Below are 17,789 nucleotides of genomic sequence, written 5' to 3' on the forward strand. Positions count from 1 at the left end.
ACTTTAAGTGCAAAATTATCATACAACTATATTGTTGTCAATATTCATTGAGAATTTTTTTGTGACGTTCGTCTTGTGTTTGTGTAGAAAGACTGAATCTAATGTCTGAATTTTATGTATGACATTTCAATGTAATTCTCTTTTTATCTTTTCTTATACTTTGTATTGCTTGATTTATTTTTATTTGAAACATTTTAAGATGCTTACAAAAATGTTTCAAGCTAAAAATTCTCTATAAGATTAAATAATGTAATTGAATATTTTTTTTCTTATTTTAAGTGGCATTAGATTTAAACACTGAACAATGGCATATAGGGGTATACTACTACACATAAACTAATCACACATATACATTTGCAAGAGATTACTGAAAAGCATTCTCCTCATTATTAGAGTACGTATCTCCTAAAGCAATATAAAAACAAACATACACTGAAAACAATCCATGTCTCTGAATTTATGAAATGAGTTGAAAAAGGAACTAACTAAAACTTTTCCTAATCATTCCTAGTGATAGCCCATATTTGAATCTAGCTCTCATATAAACCCTGTTTCAGAAAATAGTTTTTCATCAAAAAATTAAGCTACAGTTCAACATAAGTCCATTTCTAAACTGGTGTAGGCAGACATTTTTTTCAGTGTATTTATATGCATATTTATTGTATAATTAATTTTGAAGAGTGGTGTGCAAAACGACAATGTCTGGACAATGTAGATTTTGATTTCTTAGTATTACTTTATTGATATAAAATTACTGTAAATAAAACCTGATTAAGGATTTTGGGTGCCATGTAAATATTTTTCATTTATGTTACAAAATAAAGGTTATGTTCCAGGAAAATTATACAAATCTTACAAATGATCAGTGATGGGCATACAACAATACTTAAATGCTTGTGTGTGTGTTAAGCTAAAATGAAAAATAGTTTAGAATTACATTGTCGACTCTTTTGTATTTACTCTTGCATAGATTTTGAGTAACCCCTTCACTGATATCTAAGTACTCTTTGGTTTTTAATAGCAAGTATTGTGAAAATTTCATGTGTGTATGTGTGTCTGTTGATAAGAAAAGTATACGGTTATTTAGGCTTAAGGGCAATCTTTAATGATCTTTGATTACTTTATTCAATTGTGCTTATGGCTACTGCTAATGCTGATGTTTTTGTTTGAAATTATGTATTTATTTTACTGAATTCCTATAAAATTTCATGCTGTGTTTCCTTTTTTCCTTCATTGAATAAATAATATTACAATAGGCTTATAAGTGTGGATAGATGTTAGAGCTAAAATTTGTTAGTTTTTTGATTAGCTGTCTTTCATTAATCAAGTGTTGCTAATTAACTAATTAACTTTAAGATTCCTTATTTAGTTTTGATTTGTGGCAAAAAGGAAAATAATAACTAATTATAATAAAATATTGTTTGTCAACATTTTAAACAATAACACTGGTCAACGAAATGAAAGTTTGTGATAACTTTTAGAACATATTCAACTGATTTTAATATATATTAAACTGCCAAAACCGAATATCTATATATATAAAATTTTAACGTTACTGACTCACTGGCTGACTGACTGATTCATCATAGCTCAGCCTAAACAGTTGAAGCTAAAGAGCTGAAATTTTGAAAATTCGAATGTTTAGGAGGCAAAAAAAGGGTAAAAACGGGTAAATTCGGTAACCTCATATCTCCTAAAAAGATACAAAAACAGTTTAAAGCATATTGCCGTTCATTTAAAAAATAAGCGAACAGGTGTCTGGTACTTTTTACAAATTCGGCCGCTTTAGGGAATAAACGGGTAAAAACTGTATTTTGATACTTTTTTTTGCACCCCATGTATCTTTTAAACCAATGAACATAAAAAAAATAATTTTGACTCCTTCATAACCTAACGAAAAAATAAAAATACGCATTCGGACGTTTAAGGGGTGAAAATTGTACCTATTTTTGGTACTTTTTGCATAAAACATTGTTTCCTAAGTATTGATTTGTATTAACATGTAAATGAATACTTAATGATGGACTCCCACTATGATATTGTTACTTTTTGGAATAAAATGTTTATTACTTTGATTTTATTCTCAAAATCATTGACCCAATTTTAATAAAATTGGAGAAATTGGTAGATTTAGTAACACCAAATATGCCAACGGGATATTAATTGAAACTCCTGTACAAAGGGGTATTTTTGGTACTTTTTAGTGTTTTAACTGGTACTTTTTGAGTTTTTTTATAATATTGAACCCAGAAACATGAAATTAAGCAGGTGGAGCACGGAGTTAATGAGTATCTATAAAAGGGAAATTTTTGGTACTTTTTCGCATTTTAAATTGTACTTAAATAAGAACCCATAAAAGGGGACATTTTGGCACTTTGTCCTTCTTTAACTGGTACTTTTTGAGTTTTCTATAATACTCAACCTAGAAATATGATATTAAGCATGTAGAGCTCGGGTTAATTAGAACCTCTAAAAGGGACCTTTTGGTACTTTTTCATTCTTCAGTATGTACTTTTTGAGTTTTCTATAATATTAAACATAAATGCATGAAATTAAGCATGTACAGCCCGATGTAAATGAAAACCTATAAAAGGGGATTTTTTGGTACTATTTCGTTCTTGAAAAGGTAATTTTTGAATTTTCTATAATATTGAACCTGACATGAAATTTAGCATGTAAAGCACGAATTATGTGAGAACCTATAAAAGGGTACTTTTTGGTTATTTTTCATTCTTTTGAATTTTCTATAATATTGAAGCTAGAAATATTAAATTATGTACGTAAAACATTGAGTATGTGAGAACATATAAAATTACATTTTTTGGTACCTTTTCGTTCTTCAAAAGGTACTTTTTATGTAGAAACATGAAATCTTTAAAAGGTGACTTTTTGTTATGCAAATATCTATACATTTACAATAATAATATTTATTTTATTCCATTACGACCAGGGTAGCGAAGGACACTGGGTATAGCTAGTAATATTTAATTTCATATTTATCTTAATTCAGAAATATTTAAAAAAAAATTTTTTTACAGAAAAGGGATTTTCTTAAAGAGTGGTTATATGGTCAACGTTCATTAGTATTTATAAATGAATTTTGATCATCAAGTCATTTTCTGAAGGGGACTTTGTATGGAGAATAGGGTCAAACAAGGACCGATCATTACGAATGTCAGCAATATCATTAAGATTTATATAAAACTAAGAACATTTAACATACACACAGAAAACAGATCGATTGGAAATCGGTTACCATGATAAATATTTAGTTAAATTAATTAAAATTGTATAGATGTTATTGAAAAACTGTAAAATTAACTGATTTTCTATATTCAGAATTAAAAAACCATAATATTAATCGAATTGTGGTTGTAACAATTTCCAAATCAATAATTTGAACTGAATTCTATTGGTTATTAAATTCATTTGTGAATTCAGTAAATGCAGCCGACTTTTATTTAGGATTAAAATGTAAGAACATCAAATATTAGTCTCTGTAACCGAAAAACAGTAGAAAGTAAAAAATATTGACCACTGCAACCAATTATCAACTGATAAAATTATTTAAAATTTAATTACGGTTAAAGGAACCAAATTCGATGTTCACAACCGATGAATTGGTAATTATATTTGACGTATGCAAAAATAAATAAAATAAAACGATTTTATAATTGAATAATAAAACTAATAACAATTAAATGTAAATTAATACGGGAAAATGGGATAGAAAAGGTAAGTTTAGTCTATCTTATATCTTAACATCTATTTTGTGTTATTTTCCTATAATCTTTAATAATATTACAGCAGCGGAAAAGCGTGATATGGTAGTGTTCCTTTGGAAATGTTGGACAGAATTAAGAGTAAAATCTCTGGTACATAAACATAGCTTTTACCATCAATATGTCAAAACTAGAGAAGAAAAGTGACTATTTTATAGTAATAAGTTTTGTAGGTTTGTAAATGTACATTTATATTTATATTTTATTGTAATTATTTTAAACAAAATAAAATATATTTTCAAATAAACATAATCCACAAATTAGTTTTAATAAATAATATTTCAGTTCCAAATACCGATCATTTCGATCCAGATTATCGAAAAATAATTTAAAATAGTTGCGTACACCATATATTCAGTAACAGGAACCGAATTTTACAGTAGTTACAATCGAATTATGGGGTAGTTATGAGAACCGACTGAATTCGATTGGAAACAAATTCGGTTATCACAACGAATCTGTTTTCTCTGTGTATTTATAAGCTCAAAAGCGCTATTCTGGGGGTACGGTTGTATGGGGGCTATGCAAAACAATGGAACGATTTTACCCATTTACAACTGGATTCGTCCGTGTGTGCCAAATTTCATCAAATTATCATGAAAATTGCGACCTGTAGAGTGCGCACAAGGTTTACATGGACACACAGACAGACGGATGGACGGACAGACAGACAGACAGACGGGCATCGACTCAGAAAGTGATTCTAACCCGATATGTATACTTTAAGGTGGGTGTAGGACCAATATTTTTGGGTGTTACAAACATCAGCACAAACACCCCAGTATAGTGGTGTAGGGTATAATAAACTGGTTTATTCATGGGGAAATAAACCAAAGTTCTGAAAGGTAAATCGTAATGATATGGAAAATTCTCATTGTTGTTCTAAAGCTGCTAAATTTGTATTTTAGGCTGATAAAACCCCTTATATCCCCGGATATAACAATCAAGTCGGTCTGTAATTGAAACATTCAATAATCACTTTAAATGGCCACGACAGATGTTACTTTTCTCTCATTTTTATCTTAAAACCAAAGTGAAATGATAATTTTTGGCAAAAAAGAAATGCGATCAAACACAGATAAATTAGGTTTTCTATTTTCATTGCTATTATTAAACTTTTCAAACCATTTATTTTATAAAAAGTGTAACTATTTCAATTTAATTAAACACATGTTTACAATCAGCTACTAAAGAAAGGATTTTATTTGCCATTAAATTCCATAAAAATGAAACAAAATACATTCCATATTGCTTCTATTATCTTGCTTTAGCTACACAACTAGCGAAATAAGTTGTTGCTAAAATTAAATTTAAATTTCATAAAAAATGAGCATAAAAACGAAATAAGTGTGTTTATGGTTGTTTAAAAGTTAATTTACGGATTCTTTTAATAAAATCTGTTGTTAATAAAAAAATAAAAATATAAAATAAACGGTAATTTGGCAACAATTTTTTCCTTTGTTCTTTTGAAGATACACACACACATACAGATGTGTTTGTTTAGATTGTGCTTTTCTCTCATCATATTTTTGTTGTTATTGTTGCTGCCATTTCATTATTTATATTTTTAACTTCTTGTTTATGGTTTTTTGTTACTTTTCATTTCCGCTTGTGATTTTGCGACAAGATGACATTATATTTCTTTTTTTTTTTTTTGCCAGTTTATTTATATGTTTTTCCCTCATACTCTAAGCAAAAACTAATGTTAGAGAACAAGAAAAAGTGCGAATTATAATGAGGGCATTAGAATGTGATGGGGGAGGGTTTGGGGGATGAGGAGTATGAAAAAAAATTAATGTACAATTGAGTGTAAATTTACATGTAAATAAATACAAACAATAAATGTTTAAAACTGCTTGACATATTTAAAAGGGTATTTGACAGCGGGAGAGAGAGAAAATAAATACATATACTTACATATGAGTACACTTGCGAACAAGTGTAAATATGTAATTTTCTTTGTAGCTTTATAACATTCCTTAGGCAATAATATAAAAATAAATATATAGTAAATCTGTAAAAAAAATTTAATTTGGCACATTTAGCTCTTCCTGCTCTTTCTAGGCTTTACTTCTTTTGCGTTATTGTCTCGTTAGTAATAAAATGTATCACCTTTTGTAAGAAAAAAACACGTAGATTTGTTTAAAAGTAAAACGCACGTGTGTAAGCCAATTTGCACACATAAATACAAACACACGTGTTTATGTGACTTTCTATTAGACAAAAATGATTTTAGCTATTTATTTTATTACTCTTGGCTTTTACAGATGTTGTTAAATTCTATATCTCTAAAGTAAAGGTAAAAAAATGCGCACAAAAATATTGCTTATATATCCAACTTAAAGAAGGAGTTCTAATTCAAATCATATTTGTATAATTTCTTTGTGTGCATAGAAACCATTTACTGGACTACAGATCGTATGAGTAATATTTTAATAAACATAAGTTTGGATTTTTATAAGTATATTTTCTAAAATTTCTAAATGCAATTAGAAAGTTCTGAAATACAAATAGTTTTTTTAAACAAATACCTTATAATTAAATATATATTAATTAAATTAAACTTAAATCTACAATATTATCGACAAATACATTTCCCCTTAAGTTAAATATAATTAGTAACTACAATTCACATACTTCTTATATTACAAAGTCTCATATTGAAACGTTTCAATTAAACTAAAAATTAATTTATCTTCTTGTCACTTTTACTCTGGCTATTAATTTGTATACTCACTCACTCACACCCATGCAAATGTAAGCAACACACCCATAAAAGCAGCTTAAAGAAGATGCGAAAAGCCAGTGAATGGAAATTGTCTTAACTCTAATCATATTTAAACTGGTATGCCATAAAATAATATTGTAATTAAATTTTCCCTCATCATTGTCGTACATATTCATAACTCTTCCTTTAGTTTTTATGTAATTTTATTTATGTATTAACAGTCTGTTGTGCGTTGCACTTTATTGCCTTTTTTACGTCAGTCAGTGAGTGAGTGTATGTGTGTGTGTCTGTCTGTGAGTAAGTGGATGGTAGTAAGCATTTATCGTAGTTTTCCTTTGACATCAATTAAAGACACTTTGAATAGTAGTAGTGATAAAAAATAACTATGTACATTTGCTTCTATTAAATCCTTTGACAAGATGCAGTTTTTAAGGGTTTACAAATTCATTAAATTGTTTCCTTAAATGATCCTTTTGAAAAACATTGCATTTTTTATCCCCCAATGAAACAGCCACAGAACTAGTTCTAGCTATATTGTCCTAGGAGGAAGTCAATCATCACTTCATAGAATACGGACAGAAAGCTAGTCGAAAGGATTAAATACATGGCTATGAACCTTTTCAATTGAGTTTATGACGAAAAACTAATTTGAGAGAACCGGGTAGCTATTTCGCCAGAATGCATCCGTATAACCATCGGACAAAGTGAAATAGAGTTTGCTGAGCAGTTGAATATATCGTGGGTATCATATGGACCCTGACCACAAGCTAGGCAGTCGTTAACGAATCGTCTATGGTGCATCAATATCTGGCATGGGGGTCAATCGTCAATTACGATTACTTGTAATGTGTAATTGAGCAATAACCAAATACAATTACTTCTAATTGTAATTGAAGTTTTGACAATTACTATTAATTGTAATTTTAATTGAAGTTTCCAAATAATATTACTTGTAATTGTAATAAAGGTATTACTAATTACAACTTACATAATAAGGAACAAAATTCACAATTACGAGTAATTGTAATTGGAAATTCTTCAATTACAATTACGAGTAATTGTTATTGGAAATTCTTCAATTACAATTACAAGTAATTGTAATTAGCAAAATTTCAATTACCATTACAAGTAATTGTAATTACCATTACAATAATTTTCAAAACTTCAATTACATTTACAAATAATTGTAATTGATAAAGTAATTGTAATTGATTAAGCTTCAATTACAATTACTTCCAATGTAATTGTAATTGAAAATGTAGATATTACCCCTAGCCTGATCAGTATGCATTAGGCATATTTCTTCATCACAATCTCAGTTGTGGTAGAATGATTGGGCGGTCCGCGGTCCGCAGGTCGTCTTTAATGTCTTCTACAATCGGTGGGCGACATTCAAGTATGAAATTCATGGGAAATCCTGTCACCGCAGTATTAATGGTATTTCTATGAATGACGTTCACAGCATTCGTATCGAGGATTGATCAAACGGGCTTAGCATATTGATACATTCCGATCTCAGTTGTGGTTGAATGATCGGGTGTTCCGCGACAGGTTTTCTTTTATGTTTTCTACAAGCGGAGAGCGACTTCCAAGTATGAAATTCATGGGCTATCCTGCCACCGCGGTATTGATGGCATTTCTATGAATGTCGTTACTACATATTACTACATCCCGATCTCAGTTGTGGTAGAATGATTTGGTTTTCCGCTGCAGATTTTCTTTAATGTCTTCTATAAGCGGTGGGCGACCTCCAAGTATGAAATTCATGAGCTATCCTGCTACCACGTTATTGATGGCGTTTCTATAATTGTAGTTCAAAGCTGTCGCACATATACGAGGATTGATCAAACGAGCTAAGCATATTACTACATACCGATCTCAGTTGTGGTTGAATGATCGGGTGGTTCGCGACAGGTTTTCTTTAATGTCTACTATAAGCGGTGGATGGCCTCCAAGTAGGAAATTCATAGGCCATCCTGCCCTCCGCGTTATTGATGGCGTTTCTATAATTGTCATTCAAAGCTGTTGTACATATACGAGGATTGATCAAACGGGCTTAACGTATTAGTTATATCCCGATCTCAAGCTGATTTTCTTGAATATGTACTATAAGCGCAATTATGAAATTCATGGGCTATTCTGCCATCGTGGTATTGATGGTATTTCTATGAATGTCGTTCAAAGCTGTGGTATACGATTATTGATCAAACGGGCTTAGTGTATTACAACATACGTAAGTTTTTCTCGTATACACAAAGGTCATTCCTGACATGCATTTGGGGGGAGTATCCTACAGTGTGATATTAAAGTTGGGATGACTCCTGCGATAAAACCCCAGAATGTACTGCTTTTTCAACAAGTTGTTGTGTTCCTTGTCTAGGAGAACCACTTGTTATAATTAAACAAAGGTGATCATAGTGGATCAGCATAATTTATCACTGACCGCCCAAACGTTTTATATGTAGATTTGAGGACCTTATTATTACTTTGCAATTTATGCATGATTGTAGTGGCATGAGCTGACCAAAGTAAATAGGCTGTCAAAGATAACACCCCAACATTTTTGGGTGGTGCACAGTTCATCGACTACGACGCCAAGAGTCAGTTTAGCTTACTTTGTCCAGGTGGTAAGGAGTGTGGCTGACGACATTAGACAAGTCGTTTTGAATTGGTTTTAAAATTTAAATAAGAATTATTGCCGAAAATTGCCAAATAAATATTGTTCTTTCTGCCCTGCGGTTAAATATGCTTCTTATTGATATAATTCAATCACTAAAATTTTTTGTGCTTTAAACAAATTTACCCTACTGTAAATGAGCAATCGAGTGTAATCATGCATATTCCTATTAAATTTTATTTATTTAAGCTGTAAGCGTAATTTATTAAAAAACTGTGCATTATTTTGCGAATTAAAAAGATACTTATGAAGAATTTTAAAATCATATTTCAATTTGGTCCTTTTTTAAGAGGAGAATCAACAATTAAATACCTGAAAAAAATCATCATAAATATGTATTATTGATTGATTTGCCATAAATTAAACCAAAAATACATAATTTACTTTTGCTTAATGAATTAATAAAAATTCAAATAAACAACTTTGCCGTGTGCAAAAAAAAAGGAAAATAATAAAAAAATGGTAATTGTTTTTCCACTACAAAGCCATCAATTGTGAATTGGCATAATTTTTCTTTTTATTTTATAACACAGAAAAAAATTTATATTTAAGTTTAAATAAAAACAATAAGAAATCGTAAAAAAGATCTATAATAAATGTGGCAGAAAATAAATGAATGAATTAAAGAAAATACAAAAAATATATAAACGAAACGTTGTTTGTTTTCCAACATCCGTTGGTTCATTTGTTGTTGGCTCATTTGTGTATAAATTTATTTTGAAAAAATTTATTTTATTCTGGGTTTTTTTTTTTGGTATTATTCTTTATTCTTCATACTAAAGACAACGAGATGTTGAGTTAAGGAGTATTGAATGAATTCCATAGTGTATCCTTGAGGTCAAGTATCTTATTATTTTTTAAAAAATCATTTACATAAATGTTGTAGAAAAATGTGTTTTTGTATTTGTTCGAATATTCGTGTCTGTAGGTGTAAGTGTGCAAGCGTTTTCTTTTGAACAGTTAAACTGTTTTTCTCGTTTATTTTTCCCCATATATATTTTTATGTGTTCTGTTGTATCCACTTTATGCAATTGCGTAAGTAAATGGTTAAAGGTCGCATTTTAATGAAGCAATAAATATATGAATTTAAATATAAACGGGGTTATAAAAATTATGTTAAAAACTTACTCATACACACACATACAAATTTCGCTCACTCACTCATTTTTATTAGTCCAACTTATTCAGTTTATTTCTTTCAATTTAATTTACAGATTACACAACATTTTTCAACAAGAATCATCATTTGTGGAAATGTTTTTTTTTTTTTGCTTCATTTTGTTGCCAGTAAATATTGCATTTTTAAGATGAGCATTTTCTTAATGTAACTTTAATGTACATTTTATAAAGTTAAAGTAAAAAAAGGACATTTTAATTTGTTTAAAAAATATTATTTTATAAAGCCAGTAAGAAAGGATATTTCATATATACTGATATTAAATTTTAGCACACAAATAATGGTGGTGATTGATATTTAATCACCTTTTGCAATACGGTCATTTGACGTGCAGCTAATTAAGTTATAGATAATATCTTCATATTATTGTCTGTGCTTTCATATTTAATTAAATTTATTATATATAAAATAAGGTAAAGAAGATGGGATTAGAGAAATCAAATGTTATGATTTAAATTATTGAATGCTAGACTCACGTATTTAAAATATTTGTTTCTTTAAATTTAGTCAAATGCACAAATTTTTCTCATTTTTTGTCTCAATAATATGATTACTATGAATCATAATATGATTACTATGAATCATAATATGATTAATATGAATCATAATATGATTACCATGAATCATAATATGATTACTATGAATCCTAATAGGATTATTATACCCTACACCACTTTTTATATAAGTCTTAATGATCGGGCTTCATTTGACTTTGAAACCCGGTGCCCCATACGAAGTCCCCTTCTGAAAATGATTTGATGCTCAAAATTCACTTATAAACACTAATATAACGATAATATTCTGCATAAATAACTAATGTAGACGTAAATCCCTCTAGCAAAATTTATAAGGATAGTACCACAACAACCTCCTGCCCCATAAAACCCCCCTCTTTTAGAAAATTCCTTTTTTTGCCAGCAAATTGTTAAAATATTTCTGAATTAAGGTAAAAATGAAATAAATACTTTATTATTAAAAAATAATCAGTATTCTTAACATAATCACTGGTGTAGGGTATCATATGGTCGGCCATGTCCGACAATTAATTCTTACTTGTTTTTAACTATAATATAATTAATAATATGATTAATTTTGATCATAATATGATTACTTCAGAACATATTATGATAATGTATGACAATGATATGATGTTATAACATGATTATTGTTATATTATGATTAATATGAAAATATTATGATGAAATATGATGACTATATTTGAACATACTATGATATTTTTTGATGCTAACAATCATTGCAATACTTTCTGACTAAAGCCATAAATCTTTACATAATATGTTGCGCTTATCATATTATGGTTACTACAATCATATTTTTTTCTACATGTATATTTAGGGAAAAATACCTCTCACTCACTTCGACAGACAGATAATGCACAAAGGGTAGATAGAACATTGAAATGAAAATTTAATCACTGGGTCTAAGAAAATTTGAAATTTTGATAGAATTACAAGTTATGAAGAAGGATGGACTAAATGAGCTTAAATAAAATAGAGAATTTTCCGCTTGTAGTGACATATTATCATATTGCTTTATAAGTATTTATTTTTAAATATTTTTCTAATATTAAGAATATATATCAATTAAGGACAATTTATGACTGCAAATTAAATCAAATAAAGCAAACTTCCGTGATCACACAACAATTGCAACAATTAAACTTAAAACACACTGGTTTCATTTTCATGTCGATAATGATGTCAGGCTGCAACTGTGTTGCAAAACTAATAATACTACTCAAATCCAAACAAAACCCTGTGTTTCGGGGTGACGTTACCGAACTAGTGTTCACATAACTAACTATGTGACACACCCCACTTCGATTACCAATGTGCAATTGATTCTTCTATATGTATGTCATTTAGAATAAACAACATATTAAATCTGTCAACACTCTCGATTACTTAGGGATAATAGAGTGATGATTGAATGCAAGTAAGATTAACTAGCACATGTAATATAACTAACCTTTATAACAATAAATAAACAAATTAAAGTGTCAAAAAAGAAAAACTGATCGTGTCAACCAATAGTTAGTTATTTGAAAAAAGTATAATCTATCAACTCCTTGTGCCATAAAACTGTTGGTACATTATACTCATACAATCGCTTATGTATAGAGAAACAACAGCAGCGTTTAATTCGTTCATAACTGTAAAAAAAGAATTAAAAGTACAAAAAAGTACGAGAAAGAGAGAAGAAATTACAATACATATTATGACAACTGTGCCATTTATGCTACAAATACTACTTATTGCTGCTACCAGAGATCCTGCTGTGATAATTTGCTGTTGTTTTATTACTGGATTTTCTATTCATTTACTTTGACACTCACTCACTCACACCACTTTACTGGCTAACATATACAAAGACTAGCACACATTAACTTTTGTATTAAATAGTAAAAACATTGTAAATTTAACAACAACTAACAGCAGCATAAAAAAATGGAACAAATTACCAAAGAATTTTTCCCAGTTCTAAAAGTGCCCAGTAGTTTTATATGGAGTCAAAGTATATGAGCAAGAAGCTCTCTTTCATGAACTCTTTCCTTCACACTAGTCAGAGAGTTAACTTTTTACTCTCTGTCTATCTCTGCTTTAGTGCGAAGATAAGATCTCTTTAGTAATCTAAATAAAGAATCAATTTATTAGGTTGTAGAACACCAACAACATAGCTAATAACTACAGTAATCAGGGGTAATCCTAAGTGTCAAATTTAATGACTAGTTCATAACTGTCACTTCGAACTGCAATGTAACATCAACAACAACTATGAAATTACACAAACAACACAACAACAACAAAAATATGAAGGAAACTGAACCCTTTATGCTAAAAGCTTTTATTGTTAAGATTTTTAACCTTTTATTACAAAAGTTGAAGTAGTATTTAGTTGTTGTTGTAGTTGTTGCTGTTGTAAGTATTAGTGTGGCATAGTGTCGAGTGGAGAAAAAAATGTCTTTGTGTGTAGTGTCGTTGAGTATGTGTGACAACACTTTTTACGCCTAATCAACGTTGGAACTTCATTACAGCAAACAAAAAAATAAAGCAGCAGCAGCAAATCATCAGCCCAACGAAAAGGAACAGGGTGGGCTTAAGTGTTTAGAAAAAATAATAATAAAAAAGGCAAAAATGAAAAAAAAAAACTGAATTTTATATTGTAATGGAGGCATTAAAAAATATGTGTGTGTGTATAAATGTAAGTGCCAGAAAAAAGGGGTAGATATTATTTTAATGATTTTATTTGAGTTGTATGTTGGCAGGGATGTGTTGTTGATCGGGGTAGAGAAGGAGGAGGAGGAGGAAGAGAACGAGGTGATTTGACTGTAGGCATAAAAAAACAACTTGTCTCATTTACAGACATTTTGATAGACATGGCAGCAATTAGCTTTAGCATGACTATTTATTTATACATTCCCTTTAAAGTGGAACAGCACAGAAACAATGACTGGTTAGTTGGGTTGGGTTTTATTTGCTTGATAGCGAAGCTTTTAATGCTGCAATTATAACAAAACATCAAAACACATAAAAAAGCAGCCTGTGTTTCCTTTTCAGCTTCTTGCTTTAGCATTTATCTACAATACAGATTTTTTTCGGATGGCTTTTCTTTTTTAAGGCTTTTTTTTCTTTGTGATGAAAACTGGAATTTTTCTAGATCAAATTAAAGCTTTAAGTACACATAATTCTTAGCGTTTATTAAATGTAAAATTATTCAAATCTTCAAGAGGAGAAAATTTATTCCAACTCACACATTTATGTATATGTTTAAACACTCGCCAACTCCTCAGCAAATGAATAATTAAATAATGTTGTTTATCATAAATGATGAAATCAGTTGCAGTAGCAGCAATAGAATTATTAATAATGACATAAATTTCCCTGAATTAATTTTATATTTAGTTAAACAGAAACACAGAAATAATTTGATGTTATAACGTAATTTTTTATCTTTAATAAGTTAAAACAATTAGGTTATTATTGTTGGATCATGTCCAATAGTTTTTAAACTGTTTTTAACGACATCGATATAATCGCGAGAGATCCGAGAACTAAACATATACGTAGAACTAAACATTGCGTGTCTTAAAGTTTCTACCTCGAAAGTACTAAGGTCGAAATGTATTTTAATTCATTTTACACCGTGTATAAACTAAAACGACTCTCTTCGACATGGTTAATTTCTGGACGCAGTAGATCCAATGTTACCATTTGCAGAATATCCAAAATGCTCTGACTCTGCCTTTCACGAAAGGAAATCTTAACGACAGAAATTTGTTAAGGCTTCTTATGAACACACTTATTGGACACGATTGAACGAATGCAAAATCCAATAGATGTCCTATATAACAGATATGGCAGAAGTATTTTAGACGATAAAGAACAATCGGTACAAAACCTTATATGTGACTACCCAGCTCTGCAATTGTACATACTGAGATATTTTGGTGAAAATCTTTTTCTAACTATTCCAATCAAATTTGTTAGAAGTACCAGATAATCCCAGACTGAGATGATAGGAATAATAAAACAAGTAAGAGGGTTATATTCGGCTGTGCCGAATCTCATATACCCACCATCAAATCGTATGCCATAAAAAGAATGCTCCCCTAACATCACGATCACTCATCAAATTAACTGATCGTTTTTCATAAAATTTTGTAAACCGATTTTGGTTCATATAAAGATGTTTACATTGAATAGCATCACTGTACTCGCATTTTTATGTCAGTGATTAGCGCTAAAGTAATATTCTCGAGGCAGGCTTCTATGGGCGGTAAGTTACCGACACTTTCCGCATGAAATTCGGTAGGAAGATTTAAGTTTCTATAGATGTTTCTTATATCAAATTTCATAACTGTACAGTGTACACGCATTTTTAAGCCAGAAATGATCGTTAAAGTAATTTTCTGAAGGGGAAATTATATGGGGGTAGGGTTAATTATAGACCGATCCGCATAAAATTTTGTAGATAGGTTTTGGCTTGAAAGTAACTTACTTATGTCAATTTTCATCGCTATACTCCTATTTTTAAGCCAGTAATGAGCGTTAAAGTCATTTTTTGATGGAGACCTTATATGGGGGGTAGGGTCAATTATGGACCGATCCTCATAAAATTTGGCAGAGAGTTTTTGGTTCATATAAAACTTGTTTATGTTGAATTTCATCGCTATAGTTACACTTTTAAAACATATATGCCCGTTAAGGCTGTTTTTTGGGGGTCCACTTGTATGCGGGCTATCCGAAAACATGTCCCAATGAGGCCCATTTTCAATACTAAACAAACCTATAGAGAATATTTCTGGAAAATTACAACCCTCTAGCTCATTTCGTTCGGACTCTATCGGGTTTTCAAAAGACAGACGGACAGACGGAAGGACATGGCTAGATCGTCTTAGAATTTAATAAGAATCAGAATATATATACTTTTGTGGGTCTATGAGGAATATTTCGATGTGTTACAAACGGAATGACAAAATCAATATACCCCCCCTCTTTTTTGATGGTGGATATAAAAACTGAGTAAATTGTGGAGAATTAATTTAATTAATTCAAAAAGTGCTAACCTAAAAAGTCAAGTTTTCAGGAGAGCGAAAAAACTGTTTGCATAATGTTGATTAAGGTAATAGCTTACCCAAGATTGAGTTAGCTCCTTTTGAATATAGGATGTCGATATGCATGTTCAAAGGATATTCAGTAAGGACATTATTGAATAAATATATTTTTGTTGTAATCAAGATTATTTTTACCAAATACAAAACTGTCAATTTAACAAAATAGAATACTAATACAATAAATCCCTTTAATATGCCTTTTTACACTGATATCCTTTTTTCGATGTTATCAAAACTAGAATAATTAAAAATTATTTAATAGGAAATATGGTGTAATAATCATCGTGTGAAGTTAATAATGACAATACTTAATAGTCTAATAAGAATTCAAATTAAATATATTTCCTTTTAGTTTCAAAATTGTACCTGACATCGGCAAAAAGAGAAAAAAGAAGCATCAAAATTTATTACAAGTTAAAAATCTTAAAATTTTTCTTTTACAAATACTTCTTTTACAGTTCGTTAACAATTGTATTAAATATGTATGTGTAAGGCAATAAGCGGTTCCTGTTGGCTATGGCAGCCGCTCACTGTTGTTCTAGAAAAACTTCACTAAATATTCACACAATAAGTGAAGAGAAATAGACCGTCACAAGACTATATGGACAAATCAAGGGTGAACAATAGTTAAAGCTTTAATGTAATTTTAATTGTTTTTTTTTAAGAATTCACTTAATGCACGGCGCACGTTACATGGATGAATGGATTACAAATTAATTATGCGCATGCATGTAAAATTTGTATTTCTTCTTCATTCTTTTGTTCTTAACTACGTACATATTTACTTACATTGTCTATACAATGTACTCGTTTTACTAAATGGTTGACAGTACGAAATGCTTTTAGATAGAAGTAATGTTTAAGCCCTGATAAAAGGAACGAAAAAATATAAGCCAACATAATGATATGAGTCTAGGAAATGCGTATATTTAAATGGAAAATATTAAATTAAGATTTAAGAAAATATTTGTTATTTTCTTTATATTTTAAAATAATTTTTTTAACTGGCCATTTAGAAACATGAAGAGGGTATAGAACTAATTTATTTCTAAATAAGTGGAAATTATAATCATGACATTTTTGGCATAGAGTTGTAAGTGTGATAAGCCTTAACTTATGCTTCATTTGTTTTCATTCTTTTTCCTTTAAATATATTTTCTATAACTTAAAGATATATTCCTATAAATATAAATAATTTATTATTATCTACTTACATAAAACATTGACTGTATGGGTGGAGACAACATTCTCCGTTAACTGCATGTTGAGACCATGACAGATGACAACCAGCGAACGTTTGTTGGGCTCAATGACAGCCGTTATATTTGAAATTGTAATCCAGCCACCTACAAAAAAAAAAAAATGTAATGAAACCAAACCAAAATAAATAAAAAAGTAATAACGTCACTATAATAATTCATAAAACAAGTATGTATTAGAAAATAGTCGGGTATAGGCAAAAAACATGATAACCTATACTGGCTGTGAATTAATAATAATGATTCCAAAATCTAGCTACCAGCAGAAAACATAATTTCAGAAAGTTGTGGATATTAAGAAATATATATTTTTTAAGATTTTCCCCTTAATATCTGAAATTTGAGATATCGTGTCCTGAAGTTTTAGAAAACGCCTTTTTTGGGCCTTTTTGAGAGGTTATAACAACACCAAGATAACTTTATTTGTAAAATGTTATATGACATCTGAAAGTCCATTTTAGTAACTTTAAAATAAAGGCTTAACATCTTCTTTCTTCGAGATATCTTCAGCTAAAGATTGAAAACTCATGG

At 29.7% G+C, this 17,789-nt stretch overlaps 1 protein-coding gene across 5 annotated transcripts in view; it reads right to left on the reverse strand.

Annotated features, from left to right (window-relative positions):
• Positions 1-17,789, reverse strand: part of LOC119615197 (nephrin) — a 306,013-nt gene that overhangs the window by 149,635 nt on the left and 138,589 nt on the right. For all 5 annotated transcript variants that reach the window (XM_037971292.1, XM_037971298.1, XM_037971284.1 and 2 more), the window contains exon 8: positions 17,214-17,345. In XM_037971292.1, the coding sequence (XP_037827220.1) occupies positions 17,214-17,345 (132 nt within the window). The remainder of the gene's footprint in view (positions 1-17,213; positions 17,346-17,789) is intronic.

The sequence above is a fragment of the Lucilia sericata genome, unplaced genomic scaffold (genome assembly GCF_015586225.1).
Source record: "Lucilia sericata isolate MDLA Ls3-8-SP2 unplaced genomic scaffold, ASM1558622v1 Contig000046F_arrow, whole genome shotgun sequence".
NCBI lineage: Eukaryota > Metazoa > Arthropoda > Insecta > Diptera > Calliphoridae > Lucilia > Lucilia sericata.